The sequence below is a fragment of the Orbilia oligospora genome, assembly GCF_000225545.1.
Source record: "Orbilia oligospora ATCC 24927 unplaced genomic scaffold scaffold00004, whole genome shotgun sequence".
Lineage (NCBI taxonomy): Eukaryota > Fungi > Ascomycota > Orbiliomycetes > Orbiliales > Orbiliaceae > Orbilia > Orbilia oligospora.
In genome coordinates, this window is record NW_011645561.1 from 853,949 (window position 1) to 880,880 (window position 26,932).

The following is a 26,932-nucleotide window of genomic DNA, read 5'->3' on the forward strand; positions in this document are numbered from 1 at the left end:
CACCCGTTTGCTCCCTCGTCATCCACCCGCCAGAATATGTGTACGTATGTATATCTGGATAACCGGCTCCTGGCTTCGAGAAAGGTTCGAGACGACCGTTGGCAGACGACCGTATGTAAATAGTGGAGATAATATGTCATATGCACTCCCCCCTCTTTTCCGATTGTCGCATTGGCTATGGAGCTGTTTGTTGGAGGAGCTGGACTGTACGCAAAGAGTTCCTCACTGTTGCTGCTGCTGTGAAAGAGGGGTGGTCATATGACTTTCATGCAATGCGTGCACCCATAACCAAGACTAGCGGATTCCGACGGTGTGGTTACGACCACTTTGGCAATTTTTATCCATCATGTACCAATAGCCGGTGTCGATTGCCCGTCGTTTCCTGATTGCACCGCTCGCATGGATCTAATTCGACATTTTTTCTTGATTGTAAAGTCCACGCATACATACATACGTGCATACATACACCGTATCTTGCCAAGTAGCGTGCAAAGCAGTACGAACGGGACTGTAGACACTGCCGTAGGTTTGCATCTCGAACATGGTTCGCAGGGGAATGATGACCTTTCTTATGCACTGCATATGTACGTATTCGCTGTCGGCGCTTAGGTTCTTCTTTAATACATCCGGTTGGCTGGGCTTCATGCACGGTTCTCCCCATGCTCCGCCAAGGATATTTGACAAAATAGGTATGGGGTCAGCCGTGTGCGTAGGAAAGCATCGATGGCTCCCCGGTCCCCTGGTACCAGGTCCGGTATCACGGAACCATGTATGTTCCCAGAGCCCAGAGCCGGGTACCCGGGATACCCAAAGTAACAAGGGCGAGGACCTCAGCTCAACACCAACCGCGTTATCAGGTTTGAAACACTCATCTCTCTTCGAACTCTCTTTTGATTTTGATGGACGAGATGTGATTGAGAGCTGTGCGTGCCCGCTCCACTCATCGAAGCCGAAGGACTGGATAGGCCAATCAGGACTCCAGAAGCTTCAGACCCGATCGATGTTGTATGGCATCATTGTGACTGAATGAAACGTGCCAAATGTTATGAGGTCAGCCATCGGGAGCACTTCCGGTGATGAGGCCTTACTGGATTATTGCTAGCTCTGGAATCCTGCGATCCTGGCGTCTTGAGCTAGCTCCTTCCCATGCACCAATCCCGAGCAGCTCCTTTCGCTTCCCCTTCGCTTTTTGAGTACCGTTTGTTGGTCCTGTTAATGTTAACTACCTACCGTGTGAGTAAGTAAGTATGGAGTAGTTAATGATAGCTGAGTCTGCGGTGCAGTCTAAATGCTGCTTCTTCCTCGTCTCGCTTCTTTCCGGATTTCATACATTCATCGGCCCCATCAGAAACGTCCCATTGGCTTCCGGGCCGGACTCACCTGCACGACAGTCATGGCTCCTCCGTCCTCTGCCCCATCTGCATCCGCATCTGGAGGTCGCCGAAAGCGCGCGAGGACACAAACCGAAGATCCAGCACATGATTCTCAGACGACAACGACGACACCACCAACGCGTCGAAGCCAACGGACCAAGCTGACCAACACATCTGTGCCTGGCGAGACCAATGCAATTCCGGTAAAGAAGGAAGAAGTGGAAGAAGAGGAATATTCGAAAGTCACCAACAAGAAGGCCCCTAGGTCGAAAGCTAAACCAAAGCCGGTGAAATTGGAAGATGAACTAGACGATGCTGGTCCAAGTTCCAGCGCCACATCGGCTTTCAAAAAGGCAGTTAAGCAGGAAGACACGCATCAAGCTCAAGAAACCCGTGGGTTCTGGCTCATGAAATCGGAGCCAGATGTTTTCAGCTACGAGGACCTCTGCAAGCACGACGGACCGGCCGGCTGGGATGGTGTCAGAAACCACGTTGCAAAGGTCTGTCTTGCCTGTCTTGCATTTCTCTAAAACCCAATCAACCAGCATCCATCCTCCTTTGCGTTAAGATGTCTATCAAACTATCTCCACTTTTTATTTTATTTGTTTAAAAAAAGAACTACTGCGGTTTCCATCGATTTTAGCTCTAGCTTTAGCACTAAAGCCAAAAACGCCATCTCGCAATTTGCCAGTGCATCGGCACTGGTAAATGGGCCGTCAGGCGATTGTCCACATGCCATGTGGTATCTTAGCGAGATTGTAGCCTTTTAGCCGTCATTTTATGACAAAGGATTAAGATAGTAGTGGGCCAATCTGATTAACAATTATCTTGCAGAATCATTTACGGTCAATGAAAGTGGGAGATAGAGCTTTCTTCTACCACTCAAATTGTAAGGAGCCCGGCATTGTTGGGGTGATGGAAATTACCCGCGATGCCTCAATTGACGGTAAGGAACTCCCGTCCCTTGGTTTATTCTTGCACGTTTCTTCTCGTTTACGTTAGCCCATGGGTTATATCGACTTAAAATTGCCTGCTATTGAAGCATGCTAACACCTCGACATGGATCGCCGGTCGGTCCTATGTAACCTATTGCATAGAAACCCAATTCGACCCCCAAGCCAAGTATTACGACCCAAAGGCAACCACCTCAAAGCCTCGATGGTACCTTGTCCACTGCAGGTATGTCGATAATAGCCTTTTAAAAGGGCCTCCCACCATCCCGAATATCGCTCGACATAAGCTCTCCCCGGGTGTGGTTATCTTTTGTGTGAATGGAATTGCCTGATTGATGTCATGCATGATAAAAACTTTAGTCCTATCCGGAAGCTCGGACGCCAAATTACACTGGCGGAACTGAGGACGCATTCCGGTGGTGTCCTCAAGGAGATGGCACTCTTTCGGCAGACCAGGCTGTCTGTCAGTCCTGTCAGTCCTGCAGAGTTCCAATTTATCCTTGACTTGGAAAATAAACCCGAAGGAAAGGATACGGATTAAACCCGGTTGGGACCGGGGAAGCGTATCCCGGCTGGTCGAAGAAAGAAACTGCATTAAATTCCAATCTCATTAAATTGAAGAAAAGAAAGAAAAAAGTAATAAAAGTCGCACTACAATAGAATATAGCAAAGCTTGCAAAACTTTCCTGGGTTATAGGAAAGGGATTAGTCGTCATTTAATGACCCCGCTTTCTGGATCGACTATCGATTAGTGTCCCATAACTAGTCGTCGCTGGGACACATTTTTATTTTTTTCTTCTCAGGTGAAGCGGCATTTATTTCAATCTGCGAACTCAAAACCGGCAACATCATTTCCGTACCCTCGTCTAGGGGACTTACTGGGGGTGGAAACCTCCTGCGGTTAGATTTTTTTTTTTTTTCCTTGCCAGGTGGGATGATGGATATTTGGGTATCAATTAATAGTGGAGAAGGATTTCTGGGAATTTGGCTCATATGTTACCAACCCAGTCTCGCGGAACCAACCCGTTTCCCTATTAGTCCAAGCTTAATGTTTCCCTGCCCCGGGACCGTGGGCCGGCATATCATGATTACCCACAATGCCCCAAGCAACACGCAATTATGCACACACCTAATTACATAGCAGCTGTGTGTATCGGTTTCTTTGGGAGATATCACGCACCTTTCCATGAGGAAAATGTCCACACTGGCCGTTCAAGGGGATCCACACTCGTACGCCAAAAGAACCCAAAAAAAAAGAGAACCTGTTGGTGTCAAATCCTAAATACGAGGCGAAAAAAATGGCTTCCACGTTGGGCCAATGACCCTAGCTTCGGGCGTTTTTTCTCTCTAAACACTGCTAGAAGTTTTTTTTTAAAAAAAAACGGCAGACCGTTTACGTAGGGCACTGGTGTGCAGAGCTGTCTGCCTCACAGCGCCATCTGCTCGTTTGTTCGTTTCGTTTTGGGGAGGCTCCACGGTCCAAGGGGCGAAATGCAACACGGTTTTGTGTTGCGTCGAGTTACGACGTATGGACGACCTGTTAATAGCTTCTCATGAATCGGTGATCGATCAAGTTTTCTTTCCCTTCCGCAGAACCACGGGCAATCCGCTACGTTGACACTTTGTGCCGTGTGCATACTATGTTCTATTTTCGAAAGAAGAAGACGGGACTACAGTTTCGTTAACCGCACAATTAACATTCGGAGCGATCCAAAAAAGCGGCCGGCCAACGGACGCGGCCGCTTTTCCTGCCTGTCTGTCTGCCTGCGCAATGCATCCACCGTTTACCCTTCCCTTTCCGCTGCAAAGAAGGTGGTTTCTTTTAAAAAAGTAAACCTTTACTGTTAGAGCGGGGAGGAGAAAAAGACGGTTCCAAATCCCAAGACATCTCCCACCCCTCCTCCTCCTCTTCCTCTTCTTCCTCCCATTAGCTTCGTCGCTGATGATTGATTGTTAAAAGAGGAGACGGAAGTTTGAACACTTCGCTGGGATCCTTTATGTAATTTACCTAACTGTCGGGTTCTCCAAGGGAGTCCTTCTGGGTAAAGCGTGTCGTCAGCAAACAGCCCTCTTTCCTTCCCTAAATAAATACCACACACGGAAAAAAAAAAAAACTCTCCCAAGGCCCGGCCGGCCAAACGAAGGAGACCACCACACACACACACCCCCCCAGAATGAAAAGGCAATGTCCTTTTTAACCACATGCAAGACCCGCGAAACATCGGCTTTCGCTACCACATCCCGTCCAGTAGGAAGCGAAGAAGTTACCGTGCGAAGGAGGCGGTGATAGAATTAAGAAGGTCAAAGGTTCAATGAAGTTAAAAATTTTCCTATCACTTTAAAAAACAAAAAATAAAAAAATAAAAATAAAAATAAAAATAAAAATTTAACATTCCTTCGCTTCACAATCTATGTCTCTTTTTTTTTTTTTTTTCGCTACCCCGCTTTATAGTACTGCTGATCTCATACTCAGAGTGGATTAAAAAGGTTTCAGTTAGCCGTAAAGTCTTCGTTGATAACTTTTCTCTAGTTCTAATTCTTCAGCTCATGTGTGCCGGACCATATTGAGAAAAGCTTGAACCTTTCCAGCGACGGTGACGCCGTGCGATTCGTAGTAGTATGGATAAACAGAGAGAGAGAGAGAGCCCTGTATCGTATGGCACTAGCCGTGTATTCAATTCAATTCAATCGGGGACCCACGCCCTGCTCGTTAAACTGTGATCAGGCGTCGAGCTTAAAAAAAAAAGAACCGAATTCCTCTTTTTCCCAAAAGGTCATTCTTGGCCCTTTTTCCGTGAAAAGCGGGAAAAAAGTAAGTGATACGCTGTTCCACGGAGTGAACGATCTTGCAGTAAGCATCATCATCACCATCATCATCATCCATCACCATCTTAGAGCTGAAGAATTTTAAACAAAGCGCAACTGTCACGGTAATGCACTGCGCGCGTCGACCTTGCACACACATATACAGAAAGTCTACGCCATACCGGCATATGAGACTTATCTTCTTTTGATACTCTAACTCGAAAAAAAAAAAAATCTTTGCATCCCAGCCACGTTTCCCCCTTCGATTTTTAAAATTTTTGGGAGCCCCCCCCGAGGTGGGAATGAAAAAAAAACAAAATAGTATCCCACGCCTATGGGTGACCTAGACATCTTTAGTGGGCCCACCTATTAAGAAAGAAAGAAAAAAAACTCACAACGCTGGAAGGAAACCCGGGACCCGACAAGAAGGATATCCTCCAAGAACAGAAAGAGACGCGGGAAGAGAAAGACACAGATATAGAAAGAGAAAAGAAAAAAAAAGAAAGAAAAAAGGAAAGAAAGGAGACAGAGCATCGGTCTGGGTAGAGGCGAACGTTTCTCTCCTAAAGTTCCATCTACGGAAGGTCATGACCTCAAGTCCCTCTCCCATGGACTAGAAACACCGGAAGGGAAACCACTGACCATGGAGATCTATTTCCTGAATACATACATACCTTGCTATGTATTGCTTCAGAGGTCACCAGTAACCAGGTATGTTGTAACATTGATAGGCTGTTGACACCCTAGGTATACAGGCATGGGAGGTATCATCTACATCTCCAACTTGGAAGGAGGATGTATGTATACCCTGACGATGGTCTGGAATACTTTGGCCCCCCTCCCTCCCTCCCTCCCTCCCTCCACTCTCTTTTCAACGTTTGATAAAAGCGGTTGGAACAATAGGGATCCTCCCAATTCGCCGATTTCATTTAGTCTACTTTATAACATAGTGTACAAGTCTTCCGACATGTGCGTCAGCTTTTTATGCATATTTTGCCTATGGCTTCATTTTTCCTTTGAGTACATTGTCCAAGAAAAAACAAAAAAAAACAAATACTTGCAGCATTTCGTCTACGTACATACGTCGAAGCGATTAATTGTACCTTGAGTGTATATATTTGTCCCGTAGATGGTGAAACATTACCTTGATAAGATAGCTCAACTAGCCGTCGGAACTTGTCTAAGATTTAGTCAGAAGGGGGAAAAAAAAAACAGAGAGAGAGAGAGAGCTAATTTGGTCAGATTTATCGACGATACAGTATCATATCGATAATAGTCTCGTTAAAGAGAGCTAATGGTGTAATCCATGGGGTCAGCCCCTATCGTCTACATGGTGCCTTGCAGAGTTATCAATCCATGATGCTTGTCTAGCCAGCGCACTATATCTGCAAGTTTCACTTCAGCCATTGTGGAATGTGCAAAATATCTCCCCCCAAAAAAACATAAACCACGCCTGGTTAGAATGAAACGAAAGTTTAAGTAATATTTCTTTGTGGATGGATGGTTTGGGACAACCATCTACACCGGGATGAAGTAGAATCAAGCTTGGATTTGTTAAAAATACAACACGGTTTCTGCCACAAAGTGACAGGGTTCGCAGTCTGGCCGAAGTATAAAATTTAATAAGGAAGAGGCTAATGTTGGTATGCATGCGCCAACACGTTGGAAAGGGTGTACGGCAATAGAAAAGAAGATTGGTATGAGAGAGAGATAAGATAGAAATATTTGGTAAGGAGAAGAGGTAACAGTTGAGTAAAAATGGTAAGAAATACATAGTGAAGAAGTCTGAAGGTCTTGTTTCCTGTGATCAGGTAAACGATATCAAGGTTAAAATATGAAAATACAGAGAGGACCGCCCATCGCCGAAAACGTAATGTAAAGGAAAAAAGACATCTAGATGTAACGCCAACACAGAAAATACTCGTCCCGTTGAATAAAAGCTGCTTCAGAACATGTCAGCTCTGATAACGTCGACAGAACAAATGAAACGCGACCAAGCGAAGGTGCATAATTTGATCCATGGCGAACCAGCGCTGTTGTCTGTAAAAGGATGGATACTGATTTATAGGAAAACTTTTTTGAACTGTTGTTTAGACCTTGATATTGCTTATGTCGGAAAAAACATAACACCTGACCAAACGCCGTAAGATATTGGAAAAAAAAACCGGAACAAGAAGACAGAGAAACGGTCCCGCGAGGGACGAAATGACACCCATGAATATTGTGAGCTCGAAGACTTTTTCTTTTCGTTTTGCCGGCGTGGCTGAACTTTTTGTCTATTAGTATACTTTTTTTAGAAAGCACGAATCCGAGGCTTCGAAGGCTAGAGCGTGAAAATTTGGATGAACAGTTGTCGGTAAATCGTTGTATTCGTGGTGCCAAACATATGCATACTTGTGCGAAGTAAACAAACTATCGAGAACCCCATTCGGTCTTGATATCCCGACCGTTGATGTGTTCAGGGATTGATTGAGGACGAGGATGGTGTAGTGAGCCATTGCGAGACTTCACGTTGTATGTTTCCATCAACGGTCGGTCTGGACCATCATGGGCTCCTACAGGCATACCATTGGGGTAAACCTGGCCTGCAGAGTAGGCTCTGCCGACTCGTCGGCCCTCTGTCGAGAGAGTACGACTGAGTGGGATACCGGGGCTTGCAAGAGCTTCCTCCCTGACATGAGCATAAGCAGGAGATGTATAGGGACCTTCGTTCATTAAGTGTGGCTGGTTGGCTCTTGCCATAGTCCTGGGCGAGAGCTGGAGCCCGTGATTATTGTGTCGTGAAATTTGTTGCTGAGGGTTCCCAAGAGATGATGATATTGTGTTAGGGAGCGGTGTCCCGGCGTATCTCATTGCGAGATTCCGATAGTGATCTCTCTCTTCTTCAACGACCTTTAGTCGAGTCTCAAGCTCAACTATTCTGGAGCCCATCTCTCTTTCCCTTTCCTTACGCCGTTGCCTAAACCTAGCGGAGGCGCCAGCATTTCTTCTCCTCTTCTCGTCAGCTAACTTCGAAGCAGCAGTAGTATCTACAGGAATAGCAAGGCCTTCTAACCCTGCAAGATGAAGCCCATATGTGGATGGCTGGCTATTAGTCCGACCCATAGGCGACGATGAATGCCCTTCATGGAAAGGGGGGTTCATTGGGTAGACAGGACTGGTCTGTGAGTAGCTGGGGGGCAATGAATGTGGAGGTTGAGTCCTGGAAAATGGTGAAGAGCTTGGAGAAGTTGCCATGGAGGGTTGCGAATGTGGAGGTTGGCCCTGAGTATGCTGTCCATTGATCGGTGGGAAAGGAAACCCGCCTGCTGGGTGCATTTGTCCAGTTGCTGGTGATGCCAAGGTAGCAGGATGTCTGGGAGGAGTTCCAGCCGACGAGACAGAGGACTGGTGTGGCTCGATCATTGGGAGCGGACCATCTCTCTGCTTGGCTGATGGTGGAACTGGTTGTTTAATGCTCCTTGAAAAGGATCCGCCGTGATGTGCACCTTCCTTCATCATAGAAAGATCGTACCTATCAGTTGGCGACGGAGGATGTGATCTTGTGAAAGGAGGTTGATGAGGTGTAGATGATATTCTCTGAGGTGTGTCAAGCTCTGCCTCGTCCGCATTCCGTCGTCGAGCGCCTTGACCGTCACCCCTATTGGGGGTTGGGTTGAGCATATTGCTCACATCTAAGGGTCTCGAGGCACGTTGATCAGGACTAGGGGCAGCAGAGGACGCAGCTGACATCTCAGAGCTTTGAGAAGGTGGCATACCGCCATAAGGTTGCGACTTCTGAACGAAATCACCTCTGGCGGACACCTGCCCAATGTGTCTAGAAGGTTCATCATGGTGCCTCTCGCTATCACTGCTATCACTGCTGCTAGACGCAGGCGAGTGAGGAGGGTATGCATGCGACATAGATGAAGGGTCCCTTAGCTGCGCGGCAAGATATTGCCTAGGCCAGCGGACGCATTGACGGCCGTCGTCCTCCTCACGATTACCAAGCAGAGATGGCGATCTGCTGCGAGGAGGAGGGGACAAAGGATACTGAGGGCGAATTACAGAAGCCAAACCCGCGACTTTTGAGAGGAACCCTTCTGAACAGTTTTGTATAGAACGAGTGGGCTTGGGGTTTAGTGTTGTCGCTTGAAGGTAGTCCACGGTTTTGGCAGGAAATAGGCGAAGGGATTCCAATGCAATAGAGGCCGACTGGAGAAAATCAGGCGGCAGAAAGGCAGGTCCAAATAGGTGGAAGGCTTTTCGCTATACAAGATGAATCTGTAATTTCGAATTGCAACGATTGTCCAAATGGAGTAGAAACTCGGGGAGGGCTGCAAGCTGCGCCGATTATGATGATGAGTTCGATCGAGTAAATCCTGAGATGTAATAAACTAGGAAAACGAATTTCAAAGCTAGGTTATCTCTGAATATTCAGATAGATCCTCTTTCTTTCGGCGAATTCGAACACAGATAGATACTCGAATCCGTAGCAAATCTGTAGCAATATAATATATCGGGTCTGCTCTATGAACGTATGTATGTGTATAAGTATATACGCATGTAGTATGTACCGTATGTAAGCAAGCAAGTAAGTATGTATGTAATGTAATGTAAAAGAAGATAAGAAAGTGTGCTCTTAGAAACAACCTGATGGTCTCGAGTGTGGGACACCACAGGCTATAAAGTAGTAATGTTGCGGGAGCACACTGAGCCAGCGCGAGCACCCTCCTCTAGGCCTCGAGTCTGCACGCACAGCATCTCGAGCTGGGTGTGGCCGATTTGGCTCGCAAAACACCAATGGGCGAGAGCATGGGGTAGACTTTTCCCTTGAGGTGTGAGTGACTGGGGAAGGGTTGCTAGCGCGATACTTTGACGATGCAAGAGAGTGTGTGCAATAACAGTCGGGTACAAATTGTGGCCCATATGGTACCTTTTTCTTTTTCCAAGAAACCTGGCCAACTTCATGCTTCGTTTTTCTGCCAGTCAAGTCACCAATGTACGGGGACCTTCCCGCATTCATTTAGCTACCGGCAGGAACCTGGTGTGGGTCCTTCGCCGTTCCCGGTATCGAGTAGGCTTTGACCCTTGACAAACGCTTAAGTATCCTTGTCGACATTGCGTCGGGGCTGTCCCGGAGCATCCTATGGACTCGGTCGGGCCAGGTCAGGTCAGTGCATGCATTACATGTATGTAAACAACACTGGCTTCAAGGCATCCTTGAAATATCTGGTGCACTGGGGTCTTCGAACTGACCTAGTCTGGAAATATTCGAAAAAATAATAATGAATCCGGAGTCAGAAGAAAGAAAGAAAGAAGCATGATGATGGGAAGAAGAAATATTAATTTTCCTTCATTAGCCAGCCAGAACTCGTGAGAGGCCGGCCTTCCCCCCCAAGGATGCTCCTCTTGCCGTTGTCCCCGAAAGAAACTAAGTAACCTCTCTCTCTCTGTTCTTCTTCTTTGGGGAAGAAAACTCTTCGGTATCCAACTTTTTAAGATTGTTGGAGTGAATGTTAAACGTTTCAGTGATTCTGTCTTTGGCAGCTCAGAATAATAGTATACCAGTATACCAGTATACTTGGTCAGTAAATGCACAACTTGTACAGCAGATCAAGGTTTCCCAACCGATGCTCCCATTTTACCGTCCCTCGCCAGGTATCGAAGGTGATAATAAATCGTAGACGAAAGGAGTTACCATGGCATAGGTACACTACCAGTATACCTGGGAAGCTAAGTCAAGTAGCCGACGCGGAAGCGGGTTGAGAAACAAGCGGTTTCGCAACTTGGGAAACGTGGGATGTCCCAACTTCATGCCGTCAAGGACTAGTACTATACGGTATGTAGTTATCTGTTGGAAGTGAAGGCCCGCCGACTAGGGAGGAACGATAGTGAAATCCACAGGATCATTACAATAGTACATGTTTTTTTTGATTCTGCTATACTCATGCTTGTCATTACTTGATCTATAAGGTGGATTCCCTTGAACTCAATCGATCCTTATATCAAATGTGGAAATGTGGAGACAGGCTCTCCTTCCTAACTATTTACGTCTAGTTCTCGCTTTGCGGTATCGAAATAGGGAAGTAATAACCATCCAGCCATCGTCGTGAAGAATCTATTCCGCATGGTTGGAAAAAAAGAGATTCATTCGAGGACTCGCGCCGCTTCTTGTTTTAAGAGTTTTAACATTTGGAAATACGTCCGTCGAAAGATGTCATCTTTTTCTCTAGGGCCCTAGGGGGGAAGAAGATATTCCCGTCTTAGGAATCGATCAGGATGGGTATGATGTATCATGATAGTCTCCAAGACGAAAGAGAAGATTAAAAGTGATAGACATATAATCTCATGCCCCGGTCTTTCTATGAAAAAATATTGCCGCACTACTAGTTATACAGACAGACAGACAGAGTAATTTGGCAGGTGATGATCCACGACGAAACAAAAAAAAAAAGATTCCGGCGAAATACGATAAATCGTGATGGGAAAGTTAGCTAGCCAGAAGGGCCAATAGCATAAGTATACTAATGCAACCCCAAATTTAAGTGACATTCCGAAGGCGTCTTACAATAGCAATAGTTGTGAAGCCCAAGAAAAGATCGTGCAGTTCCCAAGTGACATCCTTGCGAACGCCTCACAATCTGACACATAGCCAGTCACATCACGCTTCAGAGCGTTGTGGAAAGTAAAAAAGTGGACATCGAGTTAGCCCGCAGGCGGTCTTGCGGTCTGCAGTCTGCATTTTTTGCATGGGGATGTAGCACACGAAAGAAAGAAAAGAACATGTTAAGACCTGAAGTAGAATTGTTTGACGAGATTTCGGTTCGACTTTAATTAGCAAATATCATAGTTCCAGTTCTGTTATTGCTTGCTGCTATTTTTTCCCCTTGGATAAAACAGATCCCCCAAGAAAAATAAAATAAAAAAACTGAAAATAAAAAAAATAAAAAATAGAAAAAAACGGAACTAACTTCGAGTTTGAATAATTAATTCCGTGGGGGGTAATTTTGGGTCTCTCATGATCTGGTCCTTGGGAACCCATCTACCTGAAATTTGGCTCGCTGACGTTTTTCCTGCTCTCTTTTTTGGACGGTGTGGCACAAACGGACAGGGAATACGCGAGTCCCGGTAACTTACTGGCTGCCCGCCTAACCCAGATCCCTGGAACTGCTGTCGGCCCTCCGATGAGCATTCGCTTTCATCCCGCTCTCTGGTCGAATTCTTCCAAATCGTTGTGCGCAGCTCCTTTTTTCTTTTCTTTTCTCCTCATTCTTACTGACAGATGCGAATTAGAATCGGTCTGGGCCGTACGTTACTTGGTAGTTAAGTAAGTAAGTAGATAAGTAGATCACCTGCTCGTCAAGCTGAACAATCACGTTTACAACAAGAGAATTAAAAAAAATAAAATAAAATAAAATAAAATAAAAAAAGTTAACTGTGACAGGACATGACATGACATTCCTCGCAAAAAGGATGGCTAAAACATTTGAAGTTTGTGGTTCATGCTTTTCCCGGTCTTGAGCCCCATTCGCTGGGTATGTCCGCTTGGAACTGGAGCATGAGCCAATCTTGGTCCCACCATCTCCACATCTCATCGACCCGATGCCCTTGAAGCATTTCGATATTTGCGAATGAGTGAAAAAAAGGATAAAGAAAGAAAAGAAAAACGCCATTTCCCCTCAAAATAAAAAAATAAAAAAATAAAAAACCTCACAGAAGAAGGAAGAGTGATGATTTCAACAACCATGTTCGGACCCGACACTCTGGAAATTAGACCCTTGTGGCAGCGTCTTCAGTGCTCTAAAGCGTTTTGGAAATTTGGGGGGTCCGGGTCACAGGGCCAATTCTGGTTAAGGCAGCAGAGCATCGATCCCCACCTTTGGTTCTTCGGTACAATCAATTACAATTACTCTGCATGATACAATATCATTGTTAAGTTCTGTCCCCCCGTGGCCAATTGCAACATTCTACAGTGCACGATGCGATTGTGTGTTTTCCAACAAGGATTGTTATGGAATACTCCTTGTTATTCATGTTCTTCTTGCCCATGGTATCAAGATGTAAAAACCAAAGGCGAACAGACACTCAAATCCGGGGTTTAACGTTTTGATTTCCCAATATAATATAAAAAAAGACGATATACTACAGACGGCTAGCTACCGGAACCTTATCAGCTTCCAAGAAGAATCCCACAGACCGCTCTGGACAATCTCTCGTGTTGTCTGGGACATTATAACCAAACAGGTTCTCGGGAAGAGATTCATTGGATGTCGATACTCCAGGAATGAGAGGCTTGATCCACTTGATTCAGCGAAAGTAAGTAAGTACAGGACATTGGAAGTATCCAAGTACATAATACCGTCTCTCATGATCATGATTCATCCCTTTTTTTCTGGGAACATCCCGACGTTCCGGTTTTCCCCTCACTTCCTTTTCTTCCTTCTGCTCAGCCGTGTCGTTTCTTTTTCACTCTGGGGGACCATGGCAGACGAACGAGGATAATGCGAAATATAGACACAATAATTTGTCAAAGCAGAGACAAAAACCTATCATCAATTACATGTACATCGACAAGAAGAAAAGAAAAAAAGAATCAAAAGACGGGACGGCAAAATGTTTCTGATGAGGCCACTAACGCTACACCCAAAAAGCCGTATCTAGCTAGTAACGTCATCGAAAGTCGTCCCCAATGAACCCCCCCGGGCGATTTCGCGCCAAAGAAGGGATCGTGACGGCTCGTTGGTTCTGCTTACTTCCCAGCACCCACACTGACGGGTCATTTCCCGATAACTTAGTTTCGTTTGCTCTTACTCTCTTGATATCTTATGGATCCTCTTCAGCTGGCGCACATGCACACCCTACTTCATTTTAATTTTGGATCAATGTTACTTTACTTTGCTTTACTTTACTTTACTTTGCACTTGGCTTTTATGAAAAGGCGAAAAGAAAGAAATCTACTTGTGAATATGATAAGAAAATGAATATATCTGTGACTGCTTGCTGAAAAAGGCGTTTACATTTCATCCGATAAATAAATAAACCTCCCTGTAAAAAACACCTAACCCTTGTTTCGCTTTAATTTGACGTCATCGGCGAAGATGCTCAAAATAAAACGAAGACGAACCAGTTCATAAGAATAAAAATAAATAAAAAATAGATAAAATAAAAAAAAAAAAAAAAAGGAACAAAGTCCTAGACCCACGGTCTTATCCGAGACGGTGTCCACTGGAGATAACAAAATTCCCCCCCTTCCCCTCCCAAATCAAACCAGTACCGTGAGCCGCTTGCGGAATTGCAGGATGTGAAAAGGGAAGTAAATGCAAGGGATAAGCACATCTCAAAGCTCCGTTCAGTATCATAAAGGAACTACACCATTCACGGTCAAGGGGGGGAATTCCTTGGCTCAGGCACGAAAAGGAATCCTATGATATATGTAAGTTATCCGTTTAGTTTTAGCGGAGAGGGGCAGTACGTACATACTTAGTACTAGTGTATGGAGTATGTAAGGAGCAGCCCGTATCATTATCTGAATATAAAGTAATAATGTGGCGTGCGATATAAGTCCTTACATACTATTATCGGGGTCGAAGGGGGAGGGGGCTCTTGCATCTCATTTTCGATTGGTGATCTTCAAGTCGAAGCCATGGTAAAACAATCTGGGGTGTGTGCTATGCAAGTGAATTTCGAAGCGATGAGCAACCATCATCCCAGCTGGCTGCACAAAATACTCGTCCAGACCTGTCACCAGCTGCAGCAATCATGTCATCTGCCTGACGAAAAAGAAAGACAAAGGAGTCCAATGAAAATAAAATAATAATAATAATAATAATAAAAACAAGATTCGATTCGGTTCAATCACCAGGTACCGAACACATACCAGGTTTCTCGTGTACCAGGAGAACGACGAAAGCTAAGTCTAGTCGAAGGGATCATACATACCGACTTGCTGGGGGTTGCACCGAATCGCAACGAAACATACATACATCCCCAGACTAAACATACATGTATGTAAGTATGTATTTAGTTAGTTAATTGGTCTTCACAGCTGGTTTCGTGGACGCCACCGTACCGAAATGGAACAGAATGTTGCTGTTGTGTCACAGGCGATGTCGTCAATCTACCCTACTTCACTGTTGGTTCCCGTACCCGTTCCCTTTCCCCTCAGGCGAGAGGCAAATGGGTAAAAAAAAGCCATGAGGCATGCAGATTATCTGCAGGATACCTGATACCCCCAAGCGAAGGGCCGCAATCTAAACTCTGTTGTTTTTAGATACAATATACGCTGTGTATGTAATATGGGTTCTAGTTATTCTAGGCAGTCGGGTCTCCCAAACACGGGTACCCAGAATGTTCACGATATGATGTTTCTTTCCCCGGCCCTAAGAATATCGATATCGAGCTAGTCAATTGGAATATCATGTTCAACCATGTGCTACTGCTGTACCGCGATAATCGATAACAATAGAAATCGAAGAAACTTAGCTCTCGGACGGGAGAGAACCAAGAGCTGCTAGTTATGTTTACGAGCATTCCCCATGCACTGTAACATCACCCAAGTAAAATTACAAAACCTTCAAGTCGACGAGAAAGAAAGTAAGTAAGTCAGAAGAAAAAAAGCCAAGCACAAAATCATGATATCCCGTATCATATCAGGGCGTCCCAGCTCCCGGAACGTCCGCGAAGTGGATATCCGGCTATCATAATCCGTAGCTAGCTTCGCCTTGGCTAGCTTAGTACTCAGCGGACCGTGCCTCGAACATCATGGTCTAAAAACAGCCTAACCTTCACGCTATGCCAATGGATTTCACTTTAATGACATTCAAATTTCGCCATATTAGCTCGGTGGAGCTGGGGGTGCACGGTGGGAACAAAAGACGTTGAGATGAGGCCATGACCGATGCCTATCTAGTAACTAACTTTTATGTGCTAAACTAAAAACCATTCATGCAGTGACTATCACAATTAATCAATGAGTGAATGCAATGATGCGGAAAAGAACGAAGCTAAAATCTGCCTAATTGTGACTAACCAAAGCATCGACTTGGCCTTGAGGTTCACAAAAAAATATGTATTGTAGAGAAGTTGACCGCCCCACTTCCCAGGGCTAGGGTGTTTAGAAAAAAAGATGCAGCCACAGGGAGCCAGGGTTCTGGGGAAGAGGTAAGCAGAACGCCTCAAGGGCATCCCAGACTACGCCCCAAAGTCCAACCGCACCACCCAGGAAGGCCAAAACCCACCAGTCGGTGATTACTTAGGAGAAATAACACGCTTTGTCTCTCTAACTCTTGTGGGACGAGATAAATTCATATCGAACAAAAAAAAAGCAGGGTCAACGGTAATAATACAAAAAAGACGATTGTAATCGATAATATATCCAACAAAGGTTTTATCAAGTGAGATGGTGAAACGCGTTGACCATGGTGAGCCTAGATTTTTCTTTTCCCGTTATCAAAGTTGTGGAACCGGATTCGAACACGGGATGCAGCAAGTCGTTGAAGTTCTAGATCCTCATAACCTTTTGTTTTTCTTTCTTTCACTTAGTCGTTGATCGATCGAAATCGGGGACGACTTTCTTCTCATCTGTATCACATTTTAACATCTATCTCTTTTTTTTTTTTGTGTCGTTTTCGCAAAAGGGGGATGGTCTATATGTGAGATATCCTTGGCGTGTCATCGGAGAAGTTGGGATTGTTGGCTGTTTATTGGCTTAGAGGGCTTCAAGCTAGTTCGAGGCGAAGATATGGATGCGGAATCGCCTTGATGCAAAACGCCTTGCATCGGAGCATCATCCGAGACCCAACATCTAACTTTGGAACTTTTGATATGATTTCCCTTCTCTGATGTGAATTCTCTTTTTTTTTTTTTTTACAAACATTAGCAACAAGGCAAATCATCTGCTCGTTACGTATGTATGCAAGAGACATATAATTTCAATGTATTAAGGAAAATCTAGAACTATATGATTTTTTACAACCTGTTTCCTAGATTGACGTGCACTGCCTTCGCCTGCGTATACGCCTGAAGGCCATACTCACCAAGTTCCCGACCGATACCTGTCAATGAAATTTGAACGGTTAGCGGGAACGCCGTTGAAAAACGATGCTTTACATAACCCCCCAAAAATCCGGCAGTTAATTGGTGATAAAGGGGAAATTATAATAACGAACTTACCAGATTGCTTGACGCCACCGAAGGGGATTCCGGTGTGTGAATCGTTTGAGCTATTGATCCATACCATTCCAGCTTGTAGTTTCGCTGCGACCTTGTGGGCACGTTCGATATCCCTGGTAAACACTGCTGCCCCCAACCCGTAGGTTGTGTCATTTGCCCTTTCGATCACTTCTTCCTCAGTTTTGAAACTTGAGAAGCAGACGAATGGGCCGAAGATTTCTTCACGAGATATAGCCATGTGATCTTTTACACCTGCGAAAATAGTAGGCTGGATGAAGTAACCTTTGTCACCGTGCTTCTTTCCTCCCGAGATCAACTCTGCTCCTTCAGATAGACCGGTTTCGACGTATCCCAATATCTTGTCATACTGAGCTTTCGAAACTTGAGGCCCTTGGAAAGTGGTTTCTTCAAATGGATCACCGATCACATTGACCTTGGGGGCGGGTCAGCCAGGGCCTTTTTATGAGGAAAGGAAAGGGAAAGGGAAAGGGAAAGCTGGGACATAAGGCTGCGTACCTCAGCCATGAACTTCTTGAACTCTTCGATGAACTGATTGTATATTTTCTCATGCAAGTAGACTCTCGAGGTTGCAGTGCAGACCTGTCCCATGTTGCTCATGATGCCAGAATGAGTCCATTTGATGGCTTGGTCTATTTCGGCATCATCGAAGATGATATTCGGGCTCTTTCCTCCGGTCTCGAGGGTACTACGTGCTCAACAGCGTCAGTAAACATTCAGTCTTTACCAACCACGGGCGAGCTACTCCGAGGCCTCACTCACATATTCTTCAAATTCACGGACGCCATCTTCATGATCTGCTTTCCTGTGAATGTGGAACCGGTAAAGGCAATCTATGATACACAGCGTTTATTAGATCGGAGTTCCGTTATCGCCAAGGAGAAAAAATAATCGTGATCCATGCGGTACGAGGAACGGCACGGGATTACAGACCTTATCCACATCTAGGTGTTGCACAAGTGCTGCTCCAGCAGTCTTGCCATAGCCACTAAGGACGTTGACGACACCTGGAGGGAAACCAGCTTCTTTGATGAGATTGCACAAGTATAAGACCGACAGCGGAGTCTGCTCAGCTGTTTTCATAATCACGACATTGCCCGTAGCGAGAGCTGGTCCAAGCTTCCATGCTCCCATCAAAAGTGGGTAATTCCATCTTTCTATGGGTTAGCATGACTGACCTGTTTACGGAGAATCCTGTCCTCGAAAAATTTAAAAAGTAAAATGAAGGGAGGACTAGACTTACGGGATGATCTAAGAAATAACGGTTAGCCACACATCATGCACATAAAATGTTGGATTTTCACATCATCGGGTCGACAAACCTGAGCACAGACGCCAATCGGCTCATGCCTAGTGTAAGCAAGCTTCTTGGGAGAAGTATCAATAGTTCTGCCGTAAATTTTATCCGCCCAACCAGCATAATGTCTGTAGCACTGATTAGCTGCATCCAACAACAAAGGGAAATTTCAAGGGTTTAGGTGTCGAATCGTGTCTCCGATTCTTGTTTTTTTTTTTCACGTACCTAAATACTTCAATACACCCCGCTACATCTTCATCGAAAGCCGTCTTGTACGGCTTTCCGTTATCCATCGTCTCGATGGTAGCGATGATTTTCGCATCACGTTCCACCAAGTCGGCGAGTTTGTGCAACAACCTGCCTCGCTCAGATGTCTCGATGTCGGACCAGCTTGGGTCCTTGAAGGCCTTCCTGGCTGCAGCTACGGCAATGTCGACATCGTCCTCTTCCGCGGCGTATACCTGGCATATCTCTTCTTCGGTGCTTCGGAGGAGTTATTAAAAAGTTATATTGACCAGTACATCTATCTCTCTCTTTCTCTCCCTCACACGTACGCTCCCTGGAATTAATATAATACTTACGATGGATTGATAGTTGCGATTTTGTTCCCGGCCTTGGACTTGACCCATTCTCCACCAACAAACAAGCCAAGCGGCTGTTGAAAGACCACTCCATTGGGAGCTTTAATCTCCTGCGTCAAGGATGAAGACATTGTTGAAAATAGTCGGCGGTGCAGAACGGTGGTGGTGGACTGCGAAAAGTTACGGGACTGCGAGAACCTGAAACTTGTGTTTGGGGTGACAGGAATATATAACTGTTGTAATTGAGGGACTCTGCAGCACAAAGAACCAATCCTCCGATTTTGAGCCCGCAGATGTTGAAAATTACGTAGAGTTTCCTGTTTCGTAAGTATCAGCGGGCGGCGGATGCATTCCAAGCTGGTGGAGCGAATCATATATCCCGGGGGAAATCAGGGTAATCTGCTAGCTAGTAGGTACCTGCCGTATGCATAACCTCAGGAATGTGAATATGTATGTAAGTATGTATGTATGTAAGCTAAGGATTTGATCACTTGGGCCGATCCGATATTTAGTTGACCACTCGTTCGTAGCCGTTTGTAAGCTTTTATGCACGTAAACACCCCGCGGGTTTGTTTATGCACGATACCGATAGCCAGATGTGGGGTTGGAGAGCTCTCGTTATCTCAAGCTCGAAGACGGCATCTGCAGATCTGAACAAGCTAGAATCAATTAGTAACTTTTGTGTTTCTTCTCCCGTAAAACTTTGATTGATAGTCGATAGTAAGGCAAAGCTCCCCAGAGTAGAGAAATATTGGACGCTGAAAGTCGCGTTAACCTTAAAAGACTGCTAGTTAAGACTGTATAACCGCTTACATAATTACTAATTGCTTAAGCACTTCACTTACCAGCTGTCGTATCTACTTATTTACACTAGTAGGTAAGTAAGTACTTAAGCACTAATTAATTAATAATAGTGGCATTATATTCAATGAATTCAGACGTAGACGGTCTGATAACAGTTCGATATCAGCAGAGATAGCTATTGATATCCCGCTCGTAAGTTTTAGATTTGTAAGTCGGGTTAGATTACCGGCGGGGAGTTTTTCAAAGCGACGGTCTGGACCTATTGCAATTGCCAGTTATTTAAGTAGTCTCGAGAACCGGACCAGCATTGTCTCTTCGAATTCTTTTTTGTGTTGCATTCACGTAATGGCAGCAAAGCTGTTCGACGACATGGCAACACATCCCGAATACGTCGGTTGGCAAGGCGAAGGAGGATTCAAATGGTTGACTACGAAACGGGACCGATGCCTCCATCTGGGCACATCTCGTTGTTGCAGATTTACATATAAAACGAATACTACCCTTGATATGATAATTTTAATTCTTCAATTGTTTTCTTTTGTTTTCTTTAAAATAAAATAAAATACAATTGACTGACGATTTCTGTAAATATAATAGATGCTAGATGCAGTGCAGTGCAGAGCTTAAAGTTTGTCCCACCGTGCCTATATGCATTGGTAGTAAGCAGGCAAACGGCCAACGTCGGAATCTCAGCTCTCCTCTCGATGCATCGGTTCGGCCAAGCGGGGCAGATGCGCCAGAGCTCCCGTCGGAAACTAAGAACACTAATCGGACGGCACCACGCGAATATTAATGCAATGGTTAATTCTGGTCTCTCAATCGAATCCCCCTTTGCCGATTTCTAATCTAGTCTTCCCGTTCACTCTCATACAAAAATTACGTTTAAACGTTGACTTAGCACTTGGAAACATTCGAAACTCTCTTTCTGTCCTTGTGTAATCGCGCGATCATCCACTCATCCACATCCATCTCTCTCTTCAGCCAAGGCGAGGTCCAATCGGTTACCGGTATCCATTTTGTCTAAGCGGCTTCGTACCCGTTTATTCCTGCAAGTAATAACCACTCTCTTAGTCGGTTCCAATCGGCCGAGGTCGGTTTAATAATCTGCCTGGTAAGCTTAAGACTTTCGGCTATTCCGACGTCATTTCTGCGTACATTCACCGCGTACCGGGACTACCCCATTTTCCGTCCCCGTAGTTTGGCTCCTTAGCTTTGAAGACATACTACAAGGTATGTGGTTATCAGGCATCCTCAAACTGTAACTGCAACTGCAACTGCAACACGGCCTGGCAGACTACTCTCCAAAAATTCACCCGAACACGAAAGGAGGACGGACTGACCCCACAATTCTCAGATATACAAGGGTTATATTTACATACGAACCAAAAGGCCTAAACGAAAAAGACGCGGTGTCGACGCACAAGCAGGCCAAGATATTTGGAAGCCCGCAAATTGTCTTACTAATTAAATTTCTAATCGGGATGTGAGTTTGTCTTTGGTCCTTCCTGGCATCAGAGCTTGTATACCGAGGGTTTTTTCGTCCAATATGATGGTCCATATAACCTAGGCTGACGATATCCTCAAACGAAATGACTGGATGCACAGACACTTTTGTGATTTAAAAGCGAGCACCAATGCCCCGTTTTCCATCCCTTCTCATTTCAGCTGCTCAGAATACAACAAGAGGCCTGAGGGCACCGAAACAGTATCCACTGTCTACCAGAATCTTCGCAATGACAATGGCAACGTCCTCTCACACCGTGCCTCCGGTAAATACATTTCCAGTACCTTATGTGCTTGTTCATAATGGTACCCCCAAATAAATAACAATATATTTCTGTCTTTCTCCACCTCTTCGTCAGCCAGAGGATCGCAGGCTAATAAATTGCCCGTTCTGACGTGTGACATTAGCTCAAAGACAAATCCTTGTTCAAGGAGAATGTGGCATTCGTTAATGGCAAATGGGTCAAGGCGAAGTCTGGCAAGACATTTGAAGTCTACGGTAAGCTAGGTTTATCCTTGAATTAGTAGGCAAATATGGAACGAAGGAAAAAAAAAACCGTTTTATTGCGCACGTACATAATGCACATGTACATCGGAGTAATATACTCTAGGACATGGGCCGCAATATAATCACGATAGACACCCATACTACCCCATATCTCAAAATAGCTAACTGAAATGGAACTTCCACTTTTTGTTAGATCCTGCGTCAATGAAACTGATTGGTACCGTCCCTGAGATGGAAACGGTCGACGTAAACGAGGCGATCGATCATGCTGCTGCAGCGTTCAAGGATTTTAGAAAGACGCTGCCTCGTGAACGGGCACGGATGCTTAGAAAGTGGTATGATTTGATGTTGGAAAACAAGGAGGACCTTGCGACGCTGATAACCTGGGAAAATGGCAAGCCTACCGCCGACGCGCTAGGGGAAGTCAACTATGCAGCCGCTTTCCTTGAATGGTTTTCAGAGGAGGCTCCGCGACTATATGGCGACACGATACCAACAGCCGTTCCAGGGAATCGGGTTGTCACGGTTAAACAACCGGTTGGTGTTTGCGCACTGATAACACCGTAAGCTACCATTCCGAAATAGTTCAAACCATGTTATCTTTCGAACAATAGGTCGAAGTATTATGGTCATGAAACAAAAACGCCTCTATGAAACTTAAGTCATCGACGGCAAATAGTAGCCAAATGCTAACATGGAGTCTATGGCAGTTGGAACTTCCCTGCAGCTATGGTCACACGAAAACTTGGGCCTGCTCTCGCAGCCGGGTGCACCGTTGTTGCAAAGACACCCGGTGAAACTCCCTTCACAGCCCTCGCCCTTGGAGAGCTTGCTCAGCGAGCCGGTATCCCGCCCGGCGTTGTCAATTTCGTGACAGCGCTAGACCATACACCGGCTATTGGCCAACTGTTATGCGAGCATCCTACGGTCAAAAAACTGTCCTTTACAGGAAGCACAAATGTGGGGAAATTGTTGATGAAGCAGTCGTCATCCACACTCAAGAAACTTTCTTTTGAATTGGGAGGCAATGCTCCACTTATTGTCTTCGATGTGAGTGAATTAACTAACCAATTACATGGCCTCCATTCCGTTCAGCTTCTCATTGGCTTCCGTTATCTATAGGATGCCGATCTCGAAACTGCAGTCACGGGCGCCATCGCTTCGAAGTTCAGGTCGAGTGGTCAGACATGCGTCTGCGCCAATCGGTTGTATGTACAATCGGGTATATACGACAAATTTGCTGAAAAATTTGCGGAGAAGGTCAAGGGCTTCAAGGTCGGGTCGGGATACGAAAAGGGTATAACACATGGTCCCCTGATTCATGGAAGGGCCGTCTCAAAGGTCGAACAGCATATTAAGGATGCTGTATCGAAAGGTGGCCAGGTCCTTGTAGGTGGCCAGAGACTACCGGACCTAGGTGAGAACTTCCATCAGCCCACGGTGATCACTGGGATCACGGCGGACATGGATATTACCGGCGAAGAAACGTTTGGCCCCGTGGCCGGGATAATCAAGTTCGACTCAGAGGAGGAGGTTATCAAAGCGGCCAATAACGCAGACGTCGGACTCGCGGGATACTTTTTCACCAAGGATGTCCAAAGAGCCTGGAGAGTAGCAGAGGCTCTTGAAGGCAAGTTGATTATGTTTCTTTGATATTAATATTATAACACATTTCTGACTAAAAATGCTAACTGCTTCATAGTTGGCATGGTTGGTATCAACACCGGTGTCATCTCAGATGTTGCTTCTCCATTCGGTGGGGTTAAGTTTTCAGGATTCGGACGAGAAGGAAGGTGAGTTATATTCTGGGATATTGAGAATTGATCGGGGAATCGGAAAGTTGAAGCTGACACGATGGTTTAATTAGCAAATACGGCATTGACGAATACGTAGCTATTAAGACAATGACTTTCGGTGGAGTCCAACATCTCTAACGGATTCATTGAAAGTCAGTTCAGTTACATACCATGGTCACCGGATTGTCCTCTATGCCCTGTACAATCACCCAAAAGTCTGATGCTGAAGATTTGATTCAAATAAAAAAGGCCACGGGCCACGTTGGTATCATACCGGTGACTTAGCTTACACGGTTTGATAGGACGTACTTTGGTTACCTACGAACAGAGCTATCTACAATCTGCGACATGTTGCAATATGCAATATGCAATTAGGCGTGCATGAAAGGGCCTTATACCAGCCACCAGTAAATTATCGATACGCTATGTTTCGTACAGAATTACTTGCTTATCGAACAGGTCTTGCAGAATGCAAAATGCCCCTCCCGCAGAAGCATACCATTTCGGGCCTGACGATACCCAGTCCAACGTTGACGTGGAAGTGCAGAAATGTGTTGCTCAGTAATCAGTAGCCAATCGATGGCATCATATGTCGTTCTTTGTAGAGCAAAGTCCAACAATTGTCAGACCCCGAAAGGCTCCGTTGGGAAGGTAGGACATAACGTAGACTCGACAAAGTGTCTAATAGTTATTTCTAACCTCGATCAACCCTCTTGAATTCAGACATCCTTGAGGAACTCCAAGTCTTCAAATTACCACATTTGCCAATTACGCTTGTAAGCTGCCTGTTCATTCCCCCTCAAGACTGCTCGAGACATTTGGGCGACGGAGATATGCCCGATCTAGACCAATGTTGCAACACGATGCCTGAATTAACGCACCAACCGAGACAGATATCGGAACCTATAGAATCAGAGTCTCATATCAGCTAACTTATCCTCAAGCAAATATGGCCGTCAATCCTAAGTTTGCCGCTCATGTCTTCGCCGTTAATGGCGGAAGCCGACCTGTTCATACCCTCGAACTGTGTAAGTCAGCTCTTCGGGTAACTGCGCATTCGATTGGAACTGAATAGTTCCCGATTTGGGTTCTTGTCATTTATCACATTTTCAACACATCCATTACGCAGGAGTTAGGCTGACCCGCTGGCCCTCGCCTTGTCACATATTTTCGGGGCGGGCCTGGTGTAGATCTCGATTTTGTTTGCCCTGTAAGTGGCGCGCGCCTTATGTTCGGGTTTCAACCGATGTTGGGTTTTTCATATGCTTGAATGCATGCTTTATATTCACGATCTTGATATATCGTGGTGGCCAACTTGTTTCGAAACCAACAGTCCATATCCCAGGAGAAGGCCCGTGGACAAGCACACTAAAATCGTGGAACCTGTTGGCCCACCCGGGTCCACAGTTACTTGTGGATTTGGCCGGGGACACCAAAAACTAAGCCCACCCATATTGCGAATTATTTCCCACTTCTGACCCCTCTGGTTCTGTTGAAATCTGTTGGATGAGTTTGCACAATGTGTATTCGCCCTTCCTTGTTCCCGTGTCTCAGTGGGCGCAGAGGAGGCTTCAGCCGTCCTTGCCGCCCGGCTGCCAACTAAACTGCAAGAAATAGGGTCTCTTTTCACATATTTCCTAGTCTCAAGTTGCTTTGTCTTTCGTTCGGGCTGAAGGGATTCTCTGCGTGAACGCTCGGTGCCGACTCAGCTTTACGTAAACAGCTCTTGGGAGCTTTGATAACGTTACGGGAAAGCTAATTACTGGTTCATCTCGATTGTCCGATGCATAGTACTCTGCTAAACTTTGGAAAAGGTACGTTTGGCCCATCTTCCTGTCCTTGCTAGTGTGGCTACGGAGCACGGCTCGCAAGCCGTGAGGGAGTTATGTCGTACGGGTGTCGATGTGGGGACTCCGAATCTATGGAGACGACTATTCCTTATGTGGTCTTTTTGGACTTCAAATACGAGGAAAAATAAACTACATAAGCATCACTAACATTCCTGAGCTTTGTTCTTGTTTGATATCTTAGGATCAACGAAGATGTGATCCCTCATCTTCAGGCGACGAAGCCTGATCAAGTGGAGATCATATTCCGCCAGGTACGTATTGCTGCGACTTCCTAGACAAACTTACTCCCTACATCCCTGATCGAAAACTATCTCGAGACGATTTCTTCATCGGTTCATGTTCCAGGATCGCGCCCCATGAGCATGAGTCTCACGTATTTTTCGGTACTTTGCTAACCGAATTTCGCCTTTGAAAGCTTATTCAACCGTGGCATCCATCGTCCACTCTGGTCCACGAGTCTGCACTCGCCGTTGAGAAGGTTGCCCCCGGGAAGTTCTGGGAGTACTCGAACGCCCTGTTCAATGCGCAGAAGGAGTACTTCGACGTCAATGTCGTGAATGAAACCCGGAACCAGACTTACCAACGGCTGGCTGAGCTCGCGGGCACCGTGGAAGTCGACAAGGATTCGGTCTATAAACTCTTGCATATTGCAGATAAACCGGATGGAGATGCTTATAACATCGGGAATCAGGTGGGTTATCTGTTCTTTTCGTTGCTTTGTTTGGTTCATATGCTTTGCTTTCCTTCTTTCCTTTTTTTCCCCGGTGCACATCCATGAATATAGCTAGCTCGTTTGTTGCTACTATAATCGGAAGACCTTGGAAGGGAGGGAAGGGAGGTTGGCGAATTCATGTCTATCCATCCATTGATTTGTGGTACGGGTAAGGCCGGAGTACATACAAAACTACCATTTGCTAATATCTTACCTGCTCCAACGGGAATATAGGTCACGAACGATGTCAAATTCATCACCAAGGCAGCCAGGCAGGTATCTGCACATGTGACGCCTACTGTGTTTTTTAACGGGGTTGTGGAGAATTCTATCAGCAGCGGCTGGGCTTTAGACCAGTGGAAGGAATGGATTGACAACAACGTGATTTGAATCAACGATAGGGCGGGAAAGAACTGCATGCAGTCGACAATACACGCCTGCGAAATTCCTGAGAAGAGGAAGAAGAAGACGGGAGGAAAACCGGGAAACTGAAGGGCCCAAATGCAAAAAAAATTTCGATTATGCTTGTTTCTTTTTTCTTTGAACCTCCTTGCTTTGACTTATAGCGTCATCGTGCTT

General features: G+C 45.5%; 6 protein-coding genes across 6 annotated transcripts; 4 read left to right on the forward strand and 2 right to left on the reverse strand.

The window, feature by feature from the left end:
- Window positions 1–1,393: 1,393 nt before the first annotated feature.
- On the forward strand, window positions 1,394–2,867 carry AOL_s00004g252 (uncharacterized protein; the record flags this gene model as incomplete). Its single annotated transcript, XM_011118902.1, has 4 exons — window positions 1,394–1,873; window positions 2,208–2,319; window positions 2,471–2,552; window positions 2,687–2,867. The coding sequence occupies 4 exons, from the start codon at window positions 1,394–1,396 to the stop codon at window positions 2,865–2,867; spliced, it is 855 nt and encodes a 284-aa protein (XP_011117204.1).
- Window positions 2,868–7,543: 4,676 nt separating this feature from the next.
- On the reverse strand, window positions 7,544–9,034 carry AOL_s00004g253 (uncharacterized protein; the record flags this gene model as incomplete). The annotated part of the gene is made up of 1 exon (XM_011118903.1): window positions 7,544–9,034. The coding sequence occupies one exon, from the start codon at window positions 9,032–9,034 to the stop codon at window positions 7,544–7,546; it is 1,491 nt and encodes a 496-aa protein (XP_011117205.1).
- Window positions 9,035–17,080: 8,046 nt separating this feature from the next.
- On the reverse strand, window positions 17,081–19,311 carry AOL_s00004g254 (uncharacterized protein; the record flags this gene model as incomplete). The annotated part of the gene is made up of 9 exons (XM_011118904.1): window positions 17,081–17,166; window positions 17,285–17,717; window positions 17,801–17,990; window positions 18,065–18,135; window positions 18,236–18,455; window positions 18,546–18,553; window positions 18,625–18,727; window positions 18,825–19,082; window positions 19,181–19,311. 9 exons carry the CDS (start codon window positions 19,309–19,311, stop codon window positions 17,081–17,083), a joined length of 1,500 nt encoding a protein of 499 aa, XP_011117206.1.
- Window positions 19,312–21,618: 2,307 nt separating this feature from the next.
- AOL_s00004g255 (uncharacterized protein) lies at window positions 21,619–23,648 on the forward strand (the record flags this gene model as incomplete). The annotated part of the gene is made up of 5 exons (XM_011118905.1): window positions 21,619–21,753; window positions 21,896–21,986; window positions 22,189–22,558; window positions 22,706–23,045; window positions 23,118–23,648. 5 exons carry the CDS (start codon window positions 21,619–21,621, stop codon window positions 23,646–23,648), a joined length of 1,467 nt encoding a protein of 488 aa, XP_011117207.1.
- A 54-nt stretch (window positions 23,649–23,702) lies between these two features.
- On the forward strand, window positions 23,703–23,929 carry AOL_s00004g256 (uncharacterized protein; the record flags this gene model as incomplete). The annotated part of the gene is made up of 2 exons (XM_011118906.1): window positions 23,703–23,788; window positions 23,863–23,929. The coding sequence occupies 2 exons, from the start codon at window positions 23,703–23,705 to the stop codon at window positions 23,927–23,929; spliced, it is 153 nt and encodes a 50-aa protein (XP_011117208.1).
- A 2,068-nt stretch (window positions 23,930–25,997) lies between these two features.
- Window positions 25,998–26,743, forward strand: AOL_s00004g257 (uncharacterized protein; the record flags this gene model as incomplete). The annotated part of the gene is made up of 3 exons (XM_011118907.1): window positions 25,998–26,024; window positions 26,057–26,332; window positions 26,588–26,743. The coding sequence occupies 3 exons, from the start codon at window positions 25,998–26,000 to the stop codon at window positions 26,741–26,743; spliced, it is 459 nt and encodes a 152-aa protein (XP_011117209.1).
- Between the last annotated feature and the right edge of the window lie 189 nt (window positions 26,744–26,932).